The sequence below is a fragment of the Oryctolagus cuniculus genome, chromosome 17, assembly GCF_051225735.1.
Source record: "Oryctolagus cuniculus isolate XC-2025 breed Fujian yellow rabbit chromosome 17, ASM5122573v1, whole genome shotgun sequence".
NCBI classification, from domain to species: domain Eukaryota; kingdom Metazoa; phylum Chordata; class Mammalia; order Lagomorpha; family Leporidae; genus Oryctolagus; species Oryctolagus cuniculus.
This window is the reverse complement of record NC_142883.1, coordinates 5,422,845-5,441,434: the sequence shown is the minus strand read 5'-3', so window position 1 is coordinate 5,441,434 and position 18,590 is coordinate 5,422,845. Positions and strand designations below refer to the sequence as shown.

General features: G+C 59.9%; 1 protein-coding gene across 1 annotated transcript; it reads left to right on the top strand.

Annotated features, from left to right (window-relative positions):
* Positions 1–4: 4 nt before the first annotated feature.
* Positions 5–13,642, top strand: KCTD2 (potassium channel tetramerization domain containing 2). The gene is made up of 6 exons (XM_051838403.3): positions 5–550; positions 1,975–2,083; positions 4,187–4,278; positions 8,143–8,238; positions 9,993–10,118; positions 12,705–13,642. The coding sequence occupies exons 1-6, from the start codon at positions 212–214 to the stop codon at positions 12,732–12,734; spliced, it is 792 nt and encodes a 263-aa protein (XP_051694363.1). The 5' UTR covers positions 5–211; the 3' UTR covers positions 12,735–13,642.
* Positions 13,643–18,590: the final 4,948 nt, after the last annotated feature.

Below are 18,590 nucleotides of genomic sequence, written 5' to 3'. Positions count from 1 at the left end.
TAGAATTGGAGGTTTTATCCAGGAAGTCCCGCCTCTCGGGGCCGGCGTAGCGCCTGCGCTTCACGGGCTCCCGGGCGCTGGTTGGGGGGCGCTCCCGTCCCCTCTCCCCCTGCCCCACCCCCGCCGATGGGCCGGCCCGGCTCTCCCTGCCGAGAAATGGGCCGGCCCGGCGGCGCGCGGGCAGCAGCGGCGGCGGCGGCAGCGGCCCAAGATGGCGGAGCTGCAGCTGGACCCGGCGATGGCGGGGCTGGGAGGGGGTGGCGGGAGTGGGGTGGGCGATGGAGGTGGACCGGGCCGCGGGCCCCCCAGCCCTCGCCCGGCTGGCCTCACGCCCCGCGGGCACGCCCGCTCGCCCGCCGCCGTCGCGCAGCCGCTGGAACCGGGTCCTGGACCCCCCGAGCGGGCGGGGGGCGGCGGCGCGGCCCGCTGGGTCCGGCTGAATGTAGGCGGCACCTACTTCGTGACCACCAGACAGACCCTAGGCCGGGAGCCCAAGTCGTTCCTCTGCCGCCTCTGCTGCCAGGAGGACCCGGAGCTGGACTCGGACAAGGTGCGCCCCGCCCTCGGGCGCGCCCCCGGGCCTTCGGAGCCCCTCTTCCTCCCAGGCTCGTCGGCCGAGTCTTGGGACACGCTCCCGACAGGCCAGGACCCCATTCCCCCGTGGCTCCCAAGGTAGCCCCCGGAACCTCCGAAGGATCGCCCCTGTGCACCGCGGTCCCCAGGCACACCCCGGCGCTGTCGGACCCCGCCCTTGGCTCTCTACACTGCGTGCACCTGCGCCTACTCCACGCCCCTTCCCCACCTTTTCTGCCCCCCTCACCCCAGCCGGTCCCTCGGCCCCCGTGAGCCCTGGCTCTTCTGCAGCCCCTCGCTGCCGGGGCCAGGTGCACTCTGAACCGGGTCAGGGCGAGCCGAGGAGGAGTCGTTGTGGCTCTCGGACTTCCCGCGGAAGCCCTTTGCCAAGTTGAATGAACGCTTGGGTCTGATGGTGTGGGAAGTGCTTCGTGTGGTACCGCACGGCTTTGCTGTGGTCCTGGTCCCAGAACTGGAAGCCTGTATCAATCGCTATTCTAGGTGCAGCCCCAAAATCCAATGCATTCCTTGGAAAGAGGCTACCGTTTGGCGGTATTGGGGCGAATCTAGGCTGCCGGGTTCAGATGAGGAGTGCTGTTGGCCAGGGTGCGTGACTGTTAACCAGAGGGTTGAGAGGTGGCGAGACACTGCACCCGCCACCGGGTTAACTGTAGTTTGCATTTGTTTTCAGCTTGACCATGGCTCCCACCACCCCGTTGGACCCCTGTGGCACTCGGGGGCTTACTTTGCTGCCTTAGTCTCTTCCTCCCTCTCCCCTAATCTTGGATGGACGGAAGCCCCATCTTTCCCTAACTTGGCAGAAAGGAGATCCCAGAGCCCTTGCTTATGTAGGAATTATTTATATCTGCCGTCATCTCGCGGCGGGAGAAGCCTCTTACTGGAAAGAGGAGTAGGGTTGGAGCCGCGCAGAGCCAAGTCCCGGCTGTACCAAGCCTCCTCTGGGCGCAGAGCCGCCGTGTGTGTGTGTGTGTGTGTGTGTGTGTGTGTGTGTGTGTGTGGCAGCGGCCGGCAGAGCGGGCTCCCGCTGACTGTGGTCCTGAGCTGAAGTGTCTTGCTGGCTAAACAGGTTTTCTTAGGAAGCTGGAATGTCCATCCCGAGCCCAGGTTTAAACCGCACGGCGGTGGCGTGCGCTCCTTCCCTTTCTGAATCACGCTGGTACTGGTCCAAGCAAAGGTTTTGTACCAGCGCACCTGTAACTCGCTGTCTGGAGCGGTGTTGAGCTCCGGGATGCCTGGTCGGTCCGCTCGCTTGCCGACAGTTTGCGCTGAGCAAAGATCCAGGCGGAACCTGCCCTCGTGAAAACGTTGGCTACTGGGGAAACCCTCTCGGTGCAGCGCCGCTCCGGCCGCCCCCAGTGACGCCTTGTGTTCGGTTGGCAGGACGAGACGGGGGCCTACCTGATCGACAGAGACCCCACCTACTTCGGTCCCATCCTCAACTACCTCCGCCACGGGAAGCTCATCATCACCAAGGAGCTGGCAGAAGAAGGTAAGAGCCCGCCTGCGGGAACTGCAGGACCCAGCTGTTCCCCTCGCCCAGAGAGCGGGGTTTCTTTGGGATTTGCGTGGCGCTGCGTGGCGGGGGCAGCTGGTTTACGCACGGGAGCCTGAGTCTTGGCTGAGAGAGCCCGCCAGCCTCCCTGCAGCCTTTTTTCCCGCTCCTGGATGTCCACAGCCTGGAGCAGCGCGTCTCTTGACACCGAGTTATTTATATTTTCAATTTTACTTTGAACTCACAGCTATAAAAAAATAATAAAAGCTTGGCCTCATTTCTTTAAGACTCTGGTCTCATGCCTCCCCGTGTATTTCTGCAGCTGACCTAATTCATTCTCGGGCTCCGTGCAGGCGTATCATTGGCTGCCTCATCCATCTACCCCGTGGGGTGCTTGGACAGGAAGTGGGTCCAGGTGGTGTGGTCCTGCCGAGGGCATTCAGCTGATCCCGGGCACCCTGGTCTGGGAACGTTAGCTCTGAGTTAGAAAACTTGTCGTAGTCGTGCTGGTTAACAAATAGTGACTACAGAACAGCTCGTTCAGCCAGTAAAAGGAAGAATTGCCCTCTGTTTTTATGCCATTTTTGGGGCCAGTGCTGTGGTGTAGTGGGTTAAGTCGTGGCCTGCAGTGCTGGCATCCCGTAAGGATGGGTGCTGGTTTGAGTTCCAGCTGCTCCACTTCGATCCAACTCCCTGCTAATGCCCCTGGAAAAGCAGCAGAAGGTGGCCCAAGTCCTAGGACCCCTGCCCCCCATGTGGGAGACCCAGAAGAAGCTCCTGGCTCCTGGCTTCAGCCTGGCACAGCCCTGGCTGTTGCAACCACTTGGAGGTATATCAGCAGATGGAAGATCTCTCTGTAACTCTGTCTTTCAAATAAATAAATCTTTAAGAATAAGTAAATAAATAATGAAATGTGCTCCTTCCTTTATTTGTTAAATTAACCTGTGTGAGAGGCGGAGACAAAAAACTTGCATCTGCTGGCGCACTCCCCAGACACCCTCAACAGTTAGGTCTGGGCCAGGCTGAAGCCCGGAGCTGGGAGCTCAGTGACAGGAACCCAAGGTCTACACTGGCAGGAGGCTACAGTCAGGAGTCGGAGGCGGACACCGAATCCAGGGACCCCGGCATGGGATGCAGGTGTCTTAGCCTCGTAATTGCTAGGCCAAACACCCACCCCAGATGTCATTTTTTGAAGAAACATTTCGAGCACGTACAGTGCCGCCGGGAGCAGCGCAGCGCCTGACTCACGGCTCCTCCTGGTGCCTTTAATTTGGGAAAAAAAAAAAAAAAAACACTTTTATTTTGAAATAATTTCAAACTTCAGAGAGCAAGAATAATACCAAAAGCTCCCTCTATCCACATGCACTCATTTTTTACTTTTTAAAATTTGTGTTCTCCCCCTCCCCTCCCCTCCCCCTCCCCCTCCCTCCCCCTCCTCTCCCCTCCCTCTCCCCTCTTCTTCTCCCTCCCCCTCCCCTCCCCCTCCCCCTCCTCTCCCTCCCCCTCCCCCTCCCCTCCCTCTCCCCTCCCCCTCCCCCTCCTGTTTATCTCTCCCTCCTTGTGCTGTCTCTCCTCCCTCTGCCCACCACAGTCCCTGCTGTGGAACCGTCTGAGACTGTGGCAGGCCGCGTCTCTCAGGGTTCCGTGTACGTTTCCCAAGAACAAGGGGGGGCTCACACAGCCACAGTACGGTCACCAAACTCAGGAAACTTAATCCCGGTAAATGCTTTTATCTGCGGCTAGTAACGGCCTGCGCGCACCCTTCTCTCCTGCTGCGGGGTCTCCCGGGCCATCGTTGTCCTGTCGGAGTCCGGCTTTGTTTGGCAGGGGAGCCTTGCAGTGTTTGCCTCTGATGGTGTTCAGACCGTGGCATCCTGTGAATCTGACACGGCCGGTTCTCTCTAGGGGCAGCTGGATAAAAAGTGCGAGCTCAAGCCGGCGCAGCCCAGCCGGTTCCAGGCCCCGAGTGTCGTGGGGACGGTGTCCGCCAGCGCACGGGCGGGGCCAGGCAGGAAGCAGGAGGGCCGGGTTTGTGTTTGAAGGTGCAGCCTCCCCTCGCGCGCCCACACACCCCTGACTACAGTCTGGTCCTCGCTGCAGGCGTGCTGGAAGAAGCGGAGTTCTACAACATCGCGTCGCTCGTGCGCCTGGTTAAGGAGAGGATACGGGACAACGAGAACAGAACTTCACAAGTAAGCTGTGCTGGGTGGCTCCGCGGCTCCGGTGCGCATGCGTGTGGCCGGGCCCGACTGGAGAGATGCTTTGCCCTGTAGAGCCCACGTCGGCACGGAGCACGGTCCCTCTGCCGTGCAGATGGCGCCGCCCCAGCCAGGCTTGTTCCGAACAAGGAGACGGGGAGGAAGAAACAGCCGAGGGCGGCAGCCCCGTGTTCCTTCAGGACGAGGAGCAGGGAGTGCCGTCCCCGGCCTGCGCTCTCTGGCAGAACCTCCCCCCTCCGCCCACAGCCCGCAGCAGGCCACTTCTCCGTGCTGGCCCCTCTTCGTAGGGACAGCCTTCACGGCGGTCCCTGCCCTCCTGAACAGTCTCCTGGGTAGACTGGAAATCTGCGTGTGAATCATGCTTCCGGGAAAACGATCCCAAGCCTCTCTCTGTATTGTGGTGTCTAGCTTTTTATGTGAATTCAGAAAAAGACAAATGAAGCAGAATGTGCCCCCTGGTTGGAGCGAAGGAAGGACAACAGGGCTGACTGGCTGCTTCACACTGCGGCATTCACCAGATGTTTGGCCGCAGCAGCTCCTGTCAGGCCCCCGAGGGCCTGTGAGCGATAGGAGGAGGGCCTTGACCTCGAGAAGCCCGAAGTCAGGCAGTAGAACAGACCTCCCCTTCCACCCGTCCAGGCTCTGTTGTGAGGAAGTGCAGCCGCAGAGGTGCAGGGGGCGGGGCAGAGCGTGCTCTGCCGTGGCGGTCTGTCCTCGCCAGTTGTGGGGTTGGGGGGGGTGGGGGGTGGCTGTTTTAAGTATGATCTGTGACAGCAGAGACTTTTCCTGCCATTCAGATCGGCCAAACGTTTCCTTTTAAACATAACACCAGTGCCTTGCTCTCCTGTGTGCAACTTCACAGAGCCAAGCTTTCTCTGGGAAATAGCAGGTGCCTCACTGACGCCTGTGACAAAAATGAACTCTCACCCCCTTGTCTGCAGCGGTTTGCTGAGGGAGAGAAGGCGTGTCCTGGCCTGTGGGCCGTAGGCACCTTCCCTGTGTGCAGGGCTGGTTTGCCGTTGGCTTGCGGGTTGCCGTAGGAAATGAGATGTGGGGGCCCTCACCTATCTGCCATCTCTAATCCGTGGCCTCGTGCACTATTGCAGGTACTTATAGCTAGATAGTTTGGAAATCCAGCTTTATCCCCAGTTCTCCACACCTTGAAATGCCTCGGTCGCTTAGTAAAAGTCTGGATGGTAGCCTGGATTACGTGGTTTCAGCCGTTGGAATCACAGTGCCTGAACACTGTCCCATCCTCTGCCATTAGCCAACTCCCGGAGCGCCCGGAGCGTTGTCTGGCGGTTAATGAGCCCTCTGGATTCCGAAGGCCTGTGGATTCCTACCCAGTTTGAAGTTTTTTGTTCTAGAAATGTCAAGACCTTTCCGGTGCTAATTGATCTTTCAGCGTGTCCTTTTATTCAGTGACACCCTGAGAAGCTCATTTGATGCTGTCCACCAACACCCTCTCTGCCCTTGGGGCACACGGCCCCGCGGGGGTCTGCACACATGCCCCGCCCTTGGGAGGTGGGCTTCCCACCGCCCTCTGATGCCCGTGACCCCTCATCTCTTGTAGTGGCTCCACCGTTCTAACTGCTTTGCTGTCTGATACTGTGATCGGGTGACTGGCCGTGGTGCATTTGGGAGCCCCAGTGGTTTACTTGGGAGAGAAAAAAGAGGCAAACGATGACATCTGCAATGCCTGAGACCTTGACAGCCGTGGCCAATGGTGCGCGGCTTTGTGATGCTGTAGATTTTGTAACAGAAGCCTCTGGTTGTTCCCAGAGTGTGTGGTTAAAAAAACCAGTGGACTCTCCTGGGGTTTGTCCTATATTCTACATGAAAGGAACTGTTTCTAATCTTAGTGCCCTGGCGGATGATGGTTATACCTGTTTTAGGAGGAGGAAGCGTAGAAGAAAATGCAGGGTTGGCAGGCAGCCCTGGACTCAACTCCCAGCTCTACCCGCTGTCCACTTGAGGACTGCGCAGCTCGGGCAGGGTGCCCCCAGCAAGCCCCGGCGTCCCCAGCCGTGGAAGGAGCGGACACCTGCCCCCAGGACTGCTCTGAAGGGGCTCTGGGCTTGTCCACTCGCACGCAGCCGTGAGGACGCCTGTTTGTCCCGCGCTTCCCGGAGCCTGATGCTCCTGATAATTGAAGCTCACTCATCTTTTTGGAAAAGTACTAAGTTTCCTCACTTTAAAGGAAGAATTTCACGTTCTCCTCTTGGCTGGGAGTCCTGGTGGTGAAGCCTCCGTTGCCGTTTGTGCTGTAACGAGTGCCGCCGGCCCTCCGGGCTGGGCCGCAGTTGTGCAGGTTCGGGGCCCCACTGAGTGTCCCAGGCTGCGCCCTCTGTGCCTGTACCGGTTCCAACAGCAGCAGCTTCCGTGCGCGAGCGCGCCTCCAGCAGCGGGCCACGGCACACGTGGCGCAGAGCACAGGGCCCGTCCGTTCCTGCAGCTCAGTCTGTTGGCCTGTGGCTCTAGTTCACCTCCTGGAGCGGAGGTGGGGAACCTTTTTTCTGCCAAGGCTGTTTGGATATTTATAACATCATTCCCGGGCCATGCAAAATTATCAACTTAAAAATTAGCCTGCTGTAGACTCACTGAATCTCCAGTCCCACCCACGGGCGCCCTGGCAGGGCCAGAGCAGGTGACTTCGTGGGCTTCACGTGGCCAGACGTTCCCCACGCCTGTGGCAGAGAGCTGACCTGGCCCATAAATGACTTTTCTCTTCAGTTACTTCAGTCCTGAGCCGGCTGTCCTCAGCGTCTGCGGGTTCAGTGCCACAGACTGCTCCCATTGTGACGCTGCCAGCCACGAGTCCTGGGTCCTCGGGCCACCTGCACTTCTGTCTGGTTTGGCTGCAAATCCAGGGGTTCCCACAGCCCCCTAACTTCAGATTCAGTCACTTGTTAGAGCAGCTCACAGAACCAGGAATGTGCCGTGTTTACTGGCACGGTTCATCCTGCAGGGCACAGATGAACAACCAGGTGAAGGCACACACCAGGCAAAATCCCACAGGGTCCCAAGTGCAGGCACCTGTGTCCCCACCCCCACCCCCACCCCGGGGCTCACAGCTCTCTGAGCCCCGTTGTTCCATAGATTGAATTGACTGTATCACTGGGCCTTGGTGATTGAACTCTTACCTCTTCCCTTAAGGTCAGGTTGGGGCTGGAGGTTCTAACTCCCCAGCCACCAGCTTGGTCCCTCTGGCAAGCACCCGCCATCCTGAGCCCTCCTAGGGCTCCGCTTCTCATTAGCATACAGAAGACTGTCCCCTGGATGCAGACAGGAACAAGTCTGGCTTTGCTCTCCCACACTTCCTAGCAGGAAGGCCACTGTTCCACACAGAGACCCGGGCAGGGAGCATCAGCAGAGTGTAACGTAGCTGGAGCACCTGCAACAGTGTAACGTGGTGTTCCTGTCTGCATTTATATCGCTGAATAAGCCCAAGCGGCGTGTGCATGAGATGTAAATGACTAAAGGGGACAACGCGGCGTTGTTTTGCGAAGTAATCTGACTGTCTTTCCTGCGTGGGGCGACGGGTGAGATCCGGGTTTGTCAGCGTGGTTGCTCGCCTAATTCCCCTCTCCAGAGAATTCTTTTGCCCACTGATTCGTGTCCGTGGACGCTTCTTTCTTTCTGTCCTTGGATCAGTTTATTGAAAAACCCCAGTGCCGTTTGTCAGAGCGGGTGGTGGGTGGCTGCCGGGGAGGAGTTCCCAGGCTTGCTGTCTCGCAGTGTTTGTCGCTTTGAAGAGGCTCCCCCACCCCGCCCCAGCACTCCCCCCCAGGCAGCTGTGAACCGCTGTGTCCTGACGCTGCCGCCTGTGTGTCGCAGGGCCCCGTGAAGCACGTGTACAGAGTCCTGCAGTGCCAAGAGGAGGAGCTCACCCAGATGGTCTCCACTATGTCCGACGGCTGGAAATTCGAGCAGGTACCCTACCCTGCCCTTCCGACAGTCGCCTCCGCAGCCCATAGGGCCAGGTGTGGTCCCAGCGCGCAGCATGGCGCCACATGGTGCTTGCCTGGTAGTGCATGATGCAGTGGGGGAGCGTGGGAGGTCTCCCAGCTGCCCGGGGTAGCCTCTCCCTGGTCCTAATGAGCACCAAGACTTGGAGCTTGGCTGCGCCTGGGAAGCCAGCAAGCTTGTTTAGGCAGGAAGGTGCCTCCCTTTGGCTCTCCTTCCGTCTGAGGGGCTCCTTTCAGAAGACTGGGGTTCAGCAACAAGGCTCCCTGCCATCTCCCGAGACGGGGCTGTACGCGGCGCGTCTCTGCGCACCCGCCGTGGAAGCCTGGCGAGCAGGCGCCAGCCGAGGCAGCCTGGTGAGCAGGCGCCCGCCGTGGAAGCTTGGTGAGCAGGCGCCCGCCGAGGCAGCCGGGCGCCGTGAGAAGCCTGGCGTGGTCCTCTGGCTCCTTCCGCTTTGTGCTACAACAAAGCGACCGCGAGTCAGCTGTGCGGCTCTGCTCCGTCAGAGGGCACAAGTGTGCGGCTCTTCCCTGACTCGCCCACGAGAGGGCAGAAGTGTGCAGCCACGCCGGGAGGCGGGGCGGCGCGGTGAATCCAGCCTTGGGTGGGTCCGGCCTGCTTCTGTGTAGTTTAGAGGCCAACCGACCACAGCTTCCGTCCTCAAAGAAAAAGCACGGTGGTGCTAGCGCAAGCTGTCTCGTCTTGAGAGCCGAGGCGGGCGTGTTCCCCCGTCGGCCTCTGCAGAACGCCTGCCTGTGGGGGGGGCTCCTTCTCACTGGGCGGGGGTCACAAGTCGTCTCCTGATACCAGGTCTTCAGCAAAGGCGACCAAAAAGAAAGCAAAAGTATTATTTGTGAAACTAATGAATCATTTTTTAATTTAATCTGAGAGACACAGCTGCCATCTGCTAGTTCATTCCCCAAATGCCCGCACTGGCTGGGGCAGGACCCAGCCAAAGCCGGGAGCAGGCAGCTGCATCCAGGTCTCCCGGGGGTGGCGGGGGTTCAGTCACTGATGTCGCCCGGGCCTGAATCGGCAGGAAGCTGGAGCCCCACCCCTGCAGCCTCTGAACCATACCGGACACTTCCTCGGGTCATTCTTCTCATCTTAGCGTCCTGAGGGAGGATGAGTATGTTCCCACTGCCTGTGTGGCGCAGGGAGGCTGCATGTCCCCGCCCAGGCCTGCAGCGCCAGGCCCGCTCTGGTCGGAGGACGCCTCACCCTGTGGCTGCTGCTCCCCGGGGCACGTGTGTTTCCCAGGTGGAATTAAATGTTGAATTCAGTTCTCCAGAAGGGTTAAAGTACCAGCGGCACGGAGCTGTGGGTCCCTGTTCACCGATTTACCAGGTGCTTTCCAGATCCTTCGGAGGGCCAGTCTGCTGCCCAGGACTTGCGCTCCTGAACCAGCTCTGGCTTTGGCTGGAGCCGCTGTCCCTCTCCCTGGTGTCGGAGAGAGGGGGCGGGGTCGTGTTGATCCCACCACCGCCGAGGGGATGATTTCTGGGTGTGGGGGGTAATGGCAGAACTCACTCTGCGCTCCCTGGGGAGGCGTCCTGCCCATGCCCCCTGAATCCCTGCGCCAGTGCCCTCCAGGGCCTTGATGGTTCCAGAGAGTTCTTCACCCTTGGAGAAGTGAAGCGCAGGGCTCGGTCAGGAGGAGGTGTGACGGGTGGCCCTGCGGGATCGCAAGGTCACTGTGTGCCCTCCAAATCGTTTCCCAGCTCATCAGCATTGGGTCTTCCTACAACTACGGGAATGAAGACCAGGCCGAGTTCCTCTGTGTCGTCTCCAGAGAGCTAAATAATTCCACCAACGGCATCGTCATCGAGCCCAGCGAGAAGGCGAAGGTGAGAGACCGGCCTGAGCACGCGGCCCCGCCGCCCCGCAGCCCTGCTGACCCACGACTCCCCGTGCTCCCCTCCTTCCTCTCCCCTTCGTGGTTCTCTCGAGTGTCGTGGCAGCCAGGATTCAGAGTAGGCAGGGCTTGGCACTCGGGAGGCGGGGCCTGGGAGGGGCTTCCACGTCAGTGAGGAGAAGCTGTCCCGCTGCTTACTGCACAGGGAGAACTGAGCGCAAAATCGAAAGAATTTTGCCTCTGTTCCTTGAAACTGTTGTTCTTGTTTTTTTGTTTGGTTGCTTTTTGCTGTCTCAGGAAAAGAAAATGATTTCTGACCATCGTGACTGCCCCTTCTTTTTTTTTTTTTTTGACAGGCAGAGTGGACAGTGAGAGAGAGAGACAGAGAGAAAGGTCTTCCTTTGCCGTTGGTTCACCCTCCAATGGCCGCCGCGGCCGGCGCACCGCGCTGATCCGATGGCAGGAGCCAGGAGCCAGGTGCTTTTCCTGGTCTCCCATGGGGTGCAGGGCCCAAGCACCTGGGCCATCCTCCACTGCACTCCCTGGCCACAGCAGAGGGCTGGCCTGGAAGAGGGGCAACCGGGACAGAATCCGGCGCCCCGACCGGGACTAGAACCCGGTGTGCCGGCGCCGCTAGGCGGAGGATTAGCCTATTGAGCCGTGGCGCCGGCCGTGACTGCCCCTTCTTAAGTTTTTTTTTTTTTTTTAATTTTTATTTATTTATTTGAAAGTCAGGGGTCGGCGCTGTGGCACAGTATGCTAATCCTCCACCTGCGGGCCGGCATCCCATATGGGCGCCAGTTCTAGTCCTGGCTGCTCCACTTCCAGTCCAGCGCTCTGCTGTGGCGCGGGAAGGCAGTGGAGGGTGGCCCAAACACTTGGGTCCCTGCACCCATGTGGGAGACCAGGAAGAAGCACCTGGCTCCTGGCTCCGGATCGGTGCAGCTCCGGCCATTGCAGCCAGCTGGGGAGTGAACCAACGGGTAGAAGACCTTTCTCTCTCTCTCTCTCTCTCTCCCCCTCTCACTGTCTGTAACTCTACCTCTCAAGTAAATAAATAAAATCTTTAAAAAATAAGTATTGGCCGGCACCGTGGCTCACTAAGCTAATCCTCCACCTAGCGGCGCCGGCACACCGGGTTCTAGTCCCGGTCGGGCACCGGATTCTGTCCCGGTTGCCCCTCTTCCAGGCCAGCTCTCTGCTGTGGCCTGGGAGTGCGGTGGAGGATGGCCCAAGTGCTTGGGCCCTGCACCCCATGGGAGACCAGGAGAAGTACCTGGCTTCTGCCATCAGATCAGCGTGGTGCGCCGGTCGCAGCGCACCGGCCGCGGCGGCCATTGGAGGGTGAACCAACGGCAAAAGGAAGACCTTTCTCTCTGTCTCTTTCTCTCACTATCCACTCTGCCTGTCAAAAAAATAAATTAATTAATTTTAAAAAATAAGTATTAAAAAAAAAGAATGAGTTACACAGAGGAGAAGCAGGTGGGGCCAGCGCTGTAGCGCAGCGGGTTAAAGCCCTGACCTTAAGCGCCTGCATCCCACACGGGTGCCAGTTCTAGTCCTGGCTGCTCCACTTCCAATCCAGCTCTCTGCTGTGGCCTGGGAAAGCAGGAGAAGATGGCCCAAGTCCTTGGGCCCCGCACCCGCATGGGAGACCTGAAAGAGGCTCCTGGCTTTGGATCGGCGCAGCTCCGGCCATTGCGGCCATTTGGGAGTGAACCAGCAGATGGAAGACCTCTGTCTCTCTGCCTCTACCTCTCTCTGTAACTCTGACTTTCAAATATATAAAATAAATCTTTGAAAAAAAAAAAAAAAAAAGAAGAAGAGAAAGAGAGGTCTTCCATCAGCTGGTTCACTCCCCAGTTGGCCGCAACGGCTGGAGCTGCGCCGATCCGAAGCCAGGAGCCAGGAGCTTCCTCCAGGTCTCCCATGCAGGTGCAGGGGCCATCTTCTGCTTTCTGAGGCCACAGCAGAGAGCTGGATTGTAAGTGGAGCAGCCAGGACTAGAACTGGCACCCGTGTGCGGTGCCGGCGCTCCAGGCCAGGGCGTTAACCCGCTGCGCCCCAGTGCTGCCCCCCTTAAGTTTCTAGAAAATTGTTGTGCACACAGCAGGAGAGTCTGCTGCAGAAGGGCTGCCCGGGGCTGGGGCTCCGCCCCCTGCTGGGCTTGCCAGAGCACCAGGCTGCTCCCCAGCGCCCACTGGAGATCAGCTGGGGCTCCCTTTTCTTTCTTTATTTTTTTAAGTGCTTATATATTTGTCTTCATCTGCTTGAAAGGCAGAGCGGTGGAGAGAGGGGGACTCCATCCACTGATTCATTCCCCAAATGCCCACAACAGCTGGGGCTCGGCCAGGCCAAAGCCAGGAGCCCAACAGCCCAGCCAGGTTTCCCGTGTGAGTGACAGGGACCAGGCAGTTAAGCCATCATCGGCTGCTTGCTGGGATGTAGCAGCAGGAAGCTGCATCAGAAGAGGAGCAGCTGAGACTCAGACCGGACACTCCGATGCGGGATGTGCGTGGCCCCTGCCCCGCAGCGCCCACCAGCTGCCTCTGCCTTCTCCCCTACCTCCCGCCTCCAGATTCTTCAGGAGAGAGGATCCCGGATGTAAGCCGACAACCTGAAACCCCAGAGTCCTGAACGTGAGAGCGATGCAAGCCAAGCACTTGTGTGAGGTCAAGTCCCGCTCCTGTACGGTGGCCGAGCTGCGGCAAGGCGGAGCTGAGCCTGCCCCCAGCGCCCAGTGTTCCGGGCGAAAGCGAAGGAGCCCACCCCACCCGCAGGACTCGAGACGGTGCGACTCCTGGATGCGGAGCGACTGTCCAGAAGCCCGCTTTGTCTTCCGGGCCAGCGTCAGGTCTTGTAGCGGCAGCCTCTTGGGGTCTGGGCAAAGGCCTGGCTCCTTGGGAGTGGGCTGGAGCACGAGAAGGGACTGCCACAGTGCCGTGCCGTGCCGTGCCGTGCTGTGCTGTGTCTCCCCCGTGGGCCGCGTTGGGCGGAGCAGCTGCTTTGGACACTTTCCTCCCGTGCACCCTCGGAGTCGTGCAGCGGGCGCAGGGGTTGTAGCTTGGAGGTCTTGGATAAAGGGTAGAGTTGCCACAGTGACCCCACGTTGCCATGAGCAGTGCCCTCTGGGGAAAGCGAGCCGGTGGGGGGGGATGTCCTGCAGCCGGGCTGGACGTGGGTGATGACTGTGCCCGATGGAGGGTGACGGCTCCGCCTCCTTTGTCTCCGGCAGCAGAGGCCCTCCGGACCCTTGCTTTCCCCCGCAGAGGGCGCTGGAGGCCGGCGGACGGGGGCTCTCGCGGCCGTGCCTGCTCCTGCCGCCTCTCCCACCCGCTGGCCCTGGCTTCCTTCCCTGGCTTTTCTAACAGCACCAAAGAGAAAGCACTTGTGGACCCTGTGGCTGGGGTGGGAAGGCCGTTTGTTTGAAAGTCGCCAAACGTGTAATGTTGTTGTACCTAAAAGTGTTGTTTTTCTGTGACTTTTCTCTTGAAAATGCCTCGCCTGGATGCGTGATGCCTGTGTGTCTCCTTGATTTCCAGCCGTGGCCATCGTGCCCCACAGCGGTGTCAGCGACCCCGCCCGTCCCCAGCCTCGCACGGCCGCTTGCTGGGCAGTCTGGGGGTGCCCCCGCCCCCGCCTTCCTCCTCCTAGGGCGTGCCGTGGTGTTGAGGGTTCACTTTCTGCCCGCCTGCAACCCCAGGGTCTGTACTGTCTGGGGAGGGGGGTGTCCCACCCCGCCAGCCTCTCAGCATCCTTAAAGCTGGCTTCTCCGGGGCACGACTGCCCCCCGTGCCGGTGACCTGGGAGCCACCGTGGACAGTGTGACCTGATGGTGCCCAGGCGGCTCACTTTTCTCCGAGGTTCTCCCTTGTTTCCTGATTTCTGTCTCCTGTGGAGTAGCGCGAAGAACCTGCTCCTAGTGCATATGTGTCCACACGCGTGGGTGCCCCACGTTCCCTGGGTGACATCAGGTGAACTTCCACCTACAGGAAGGGCAGAGGCCCCTTGCAGAGGGTGCCGGGCCGTCCACGCTGTCACGTCAGTCAAGGGGCAGTGGAGGCGGCGGGAGAGGGGCTCGGGCGCCAGGCTGAGTCAGTAGCGCTGGGGGCCCTGTGCCTGGCCCTGCCACGCAGGCCGCTTGTTGGGGTGGGGGCGCTGTGGGCCAGGGCTGGGCGGGAGCTGACTCTGGCCCTGACCCCCGCTTCATCCCCAAGGCGAGGCGGGGAGGAGGAGGCGGCAGGCAGACACCAGACCTGTTACTATCATTTCTCTTAAGGGGTCCACAGGGCACCCTATGAAAAGGCGACAGGAGCTCTCAGAGGGCAGCCGCTGACCACGCCCCCTCCTCTGCACACCCAGTGCCTTGGCCACCCGAGCTGCTGGGCCCCTCCCCGGAGGGTCAGGCTGAGGGCCGCAGAGCCAGCTCCGGCAGGAACTCGCTCTCTGCTGCCCGGCACCACCGAGTCGGGGGTCTCTGGCTTTTGTCCTGACCAGGCCTCGAGTCCCGCTGCTCCCGTCCCCTCGAGGTTGGGCTTCGCCTTGGAGGTGGGGTGGGCCCGGCCCGGCCCCCTGGGGCGGCTTGCCTTCTGTACGGCTGGACCTAGCACTCCAGGGTGGACACCGCGCCCTTGGCCGTCACCTGGGGTGCCCTTTGTATGCACACGTGGACAGAGTCTGAAGTGCTGTGACCTTTTTTGGTCAGTAAAGGTCCGAGGCAGACTCCACATTCGAGACCCGTGCTGTGTGGTGGCCACCAGTGCTGCTTCCCAGGCCGCTCTCCCGACACGCTGACCCCCCCCCCCGACCCCCCCCTCCCCCCCGCCGCACTGTCCAGGCCGGGCCGGACGTGGGGGAGTGGTTGGGCTTCCGTTTTACTGAATCTGACAAGACCAGGAGACTGTGGAGAACAGAAGGTGGGGACAGATGTCTGCTCACCAGAGAGCTGGAAGGAGACCAGGGCAGGAGGCTGAGGCGGTTTTTAAGGGGAAAAAGCCCCCGAGGAGAGACGAAGCGCCTGGACGCCCACTCTGCAAGGAAGGGGACAGGGAAGAAACGCGTGGTGAGCGTCCAGCGGCCAACAAGCACGTGTCCATCACTTCCGCATCAGAAGGGGACGTAGTACCTTTCCACCGGGCACTTTGGGCCGGGGGCAGGACGTGCGCAGGCCGATCAGAGCGAAGTGTGCGCCTGCGCGCCAGCCGGGCCGGTGGGAAGACCGGCGGCGGAGAAGGGAAGGGGGAAGCGGGCCCGGGGAAAGCCTGGCGTTGTGGCAGTGGAGGCTTTGCAGGCGAGCCCTCGGGGAGGGGCGCTGGCAGCGGGTGCTGTTGCCCTGGAGAGGGGCGCAGTGAGCCTGCCTCGGAGGGGAAGCAAACGGCCGCGGGGACTGCTGCCGTGGCCGGATGGCGCAGCTGTGGTTTTACCGGTAGCAGGAGGGAGCAGTGGCCGCCTCCTTCTCCCGCCTTGCTGTCTCCCCCAGCGCCAGGCACTGGTAGAGGACGAGGCTGGGAGCAGGTTGTCAAGGGTGGTTTGAGGCTGTGAGCAGCACAGCCCACCTCTGGGTGTCTCAGTTCATACAGTGCAGCCACGCTCCCCAGAACAAGGCGCAGTGTGAGGCGTACGCACAGTGCCGCCACAGTGCACCTGTGCCTGTCTGGGGCTATGCCACCTGCTCCTCGCTTGGTCATGGGCTCAGGCCAGGCAGCCGCTCGGCGCTCCAGGCCGGGGTTCCATCTCCCAGGAGCCATGGGAGCATGGTTGTCCACAGAGTGGGCACAAGTCCACCACCAGCCTGGAGTTCTGTGTGACGGGGGCCTGCCGGAGGCTCGGACGCAGCATTAGCGTTTGTAACAGCATTTGTGCCGTGTAGGTGGCTTGGCTGCAGGGTCCCGGGCGGGTGCAGAGCTAAAGGTCTGGTAGGAATCATACCTCACAAGGTTGCACCCCTAAAGCCTTCTCCCAGGCTTACTCTATTAAACCAGCTTTTAATTCTCAATCGATTTTCGGCCGGCTAATCCTCCGCCTAGCGGCGCCGGCACACCGGGTTCTAGTCCCGGTCGGGGCTCCAGATTCTGTCCCGGTTGCCCCTCTTCCAGGCCAGCTCTCTGCTGTGGCCAGGGAGTGCAGTGGAGGATGGCCCAAGTGCTTGGGCCCTGCACCCCATGGGAGACCAGGAGAAGCACCTGGCTCCTGGCTCCTGGCTCCTGGCTCCTGGCTCCTGGCTCCTGCCATAGGATCAGCGCGGTGCGCTGGCCGCTGCGCACCGGCCGCGGCGGCCATTGGAGGGTGAACCAATGGCAAAGGAAGACCTTTCTCTCTGTCTCTCTCTCTCACTGTCCACTCTGCCTGTCAAAAAAAAGAAAAAAAAAATTCTCAATCAATTTTCTACACAGTGCAATTAAGCTGCTCCTAAGATTTCTATTTTTATTTCCCTTTTTTAAAAAAATTATTCATTATGACCATTGTTTTCCATGAGATTAGACAGTGAAGTTTTAATTCAGTTTAGCCAATCCTAGCTTTTGCCCCGTGAGCCACCTTTTATCTCCTCCATGTTTATTTTCTCAGACTCAATTTTTAAAAATCATAATCTAGGTCTTAAATATCTCGGTTAGTATATTTTAGCTGATGTCAATTTTCTGCTAATTTAAAGATTTATTTATTTATTTGAAAGGCAGAGTTACATAGAGAGAGGGAGAGAGGGCTTCAATCCACTGGTTCACTTCCCGATTAGCCACAACGGCCAGAGCTGCCAGGAGCTTCCTCCAGGCCTCCCACATGGGTGCAGGGGCCCAAGGAATTGGCCACCTTTTTTTTTTTTTTTCTTGACAGGCAGAGTTAGACAGTGAGAGAGAGAGACAGAGAGAAAGGTCTTCCTTCTGTTGATTCACTCCCCCAAGGGCCGCCACGGCCGGCACTGCGCACCGATCCAAAGCCAGGAGCCGGGTGCTTCCTCTCGGTCTCCCATTCGGGTGCAGGGACCCAAACACTTGGACCATCCTCCACTGCCCTCCCGGGCCACAGCAGAGAGCTGGACTGGAAGAGGAGCAACTGGGACTAGTACCCAGTGCCCCAACCGGGACTAGAGCCCAGGGTGCCAGTGCCGCAGGCAGAGGCTTAACCAAGTGAGCCATGGCACTGGCCTGGGCCACCTTCTACTGCTTTCCCAGGCCACAGCAGAGAGCGGGATTGGAAATGGAGCAGCCAGGACTCAAACCAGCACCCATATGGGATGCTGGCACTGCAGGCGGCAGCTGTACCCACTACGCCACGGCGCCAGCTCCTCTGCTAATTATTTCTGTTATAAGATGGACAGAAGATAACTGTATTTCTTAGCTCTCCTGTAAGGAAACGTAGGTTCCCTCACATATTCTTGGGTTGCTCTTTGTCCAAGGCTGGGCTGCTGCTTCTACTCATATTTCGCCCTCATAAGTTTGCACACAGTGTGCTGGCGCCACAGTTGGCAAGTCAGAGCCAGACTTCTCAAAATACACCCTGTTCTTCTCAATCAGCATGTAGCCAACAAGCACACATTTGAAAATAAGGCCTTTGAGAGGCGCCACAGAGTCCTTGAACCAGACCCTCAGGTGGACAGGGGTGTGACTGACAGGTGGGGCCGCCTTCCTGGCATGGCTCAGGTCCCAGGGCCCGCGCAAACGTGCATTTGCTGTCGGGCTGTGCAGCCACCACGTGCCCAGATGGACAAGGCCCTGAACACCCAAAGCTGAGTCCCAGACACCCACGGGAGATCAAAGAGGGAGGGTGCTGTAGGCAGGGGCCAGCCATGAAGCTGCTCCAACAGCCAGGGGGTCGGGGCAGACCCTGGGCGAGTTAGAGGGGGTGGAGGGGCATGGCAGAGCCGGAACCCAGCCCTGCTCTGACACTAAAGGCCAACGCCAGGATGCGACGGGGTTTGGGGAGTCCAGGATTCCAGAGGGATGGGCAGGAATGGGCAGGGGAAAGCGACGGAGCCGGGTTGGCGTGAGATCCTGAGTGCAGTTCCAGCCAGGCTGAGCAGGCCCGGCCAGTGGTGAAGGTGTGCAGGAGCACGAGGCTGGCTCCCAAGGGTGGCTGGGTCACGACCCACATGGCTGTGGGCTTTGCTGGGCCCTCAGGGCGCCCACCCCTGCTCTCCTAACCTCCATGGGCACCTGGGGTCGAATGCCCTCGGGGTCCTGAGCCACACCTGTGTTCCCTGGCCTTCCCCGCAGCCTCACCTCCGGAGTTCTCGTCCCCCGCTGGTGAGATGAGGAAGCAGCACAGCGGCGTCAGGTGGTTTGCCCGAGCTCGGGGGAACTGTGCCGGGCAAAGCCCAAGGGCCCGGCTCTGAGACGGACACAGTCGTCAGGCCTCTGAAGCTGCCACGCCAGAATCCTCAGGAGTCGCGGGTGAAAGTCAGTGTAGGGGGACACAGCTCTGTCCCCCACCAAGATTGCGTTATGAGCATTCCCGCACATACAGAAAAGTT

What these genes read in the sequence shown, in the direction of transcription:
- KCTD2 (XM_051838403.3), top strand. Translation starts at nt 212, where the DNA reads ATGGCGGAGCTGCAGCTGGACCCGGCGATGGCGGGGCTGGGAGGGGGT. An exon ending in CGGAGCTGGACTCGGACAAG is followed by an intron (nt 551 to 1,974) that starts GTGCGCCCCGCC and finishes TTCGGTTGGCAG; the next exon opens with GACGAGACGGGGGCCTACCT. An exon ending in CAAGGAGCTGGCAGAAGAAG is followed by an intron (nt 2,084 to 4,186) that starts GTAAGAGCCCGC and finishes TCCTCGCTGCAG; the next exon opens with GCGTGCTGGAAGAAGCGGAG.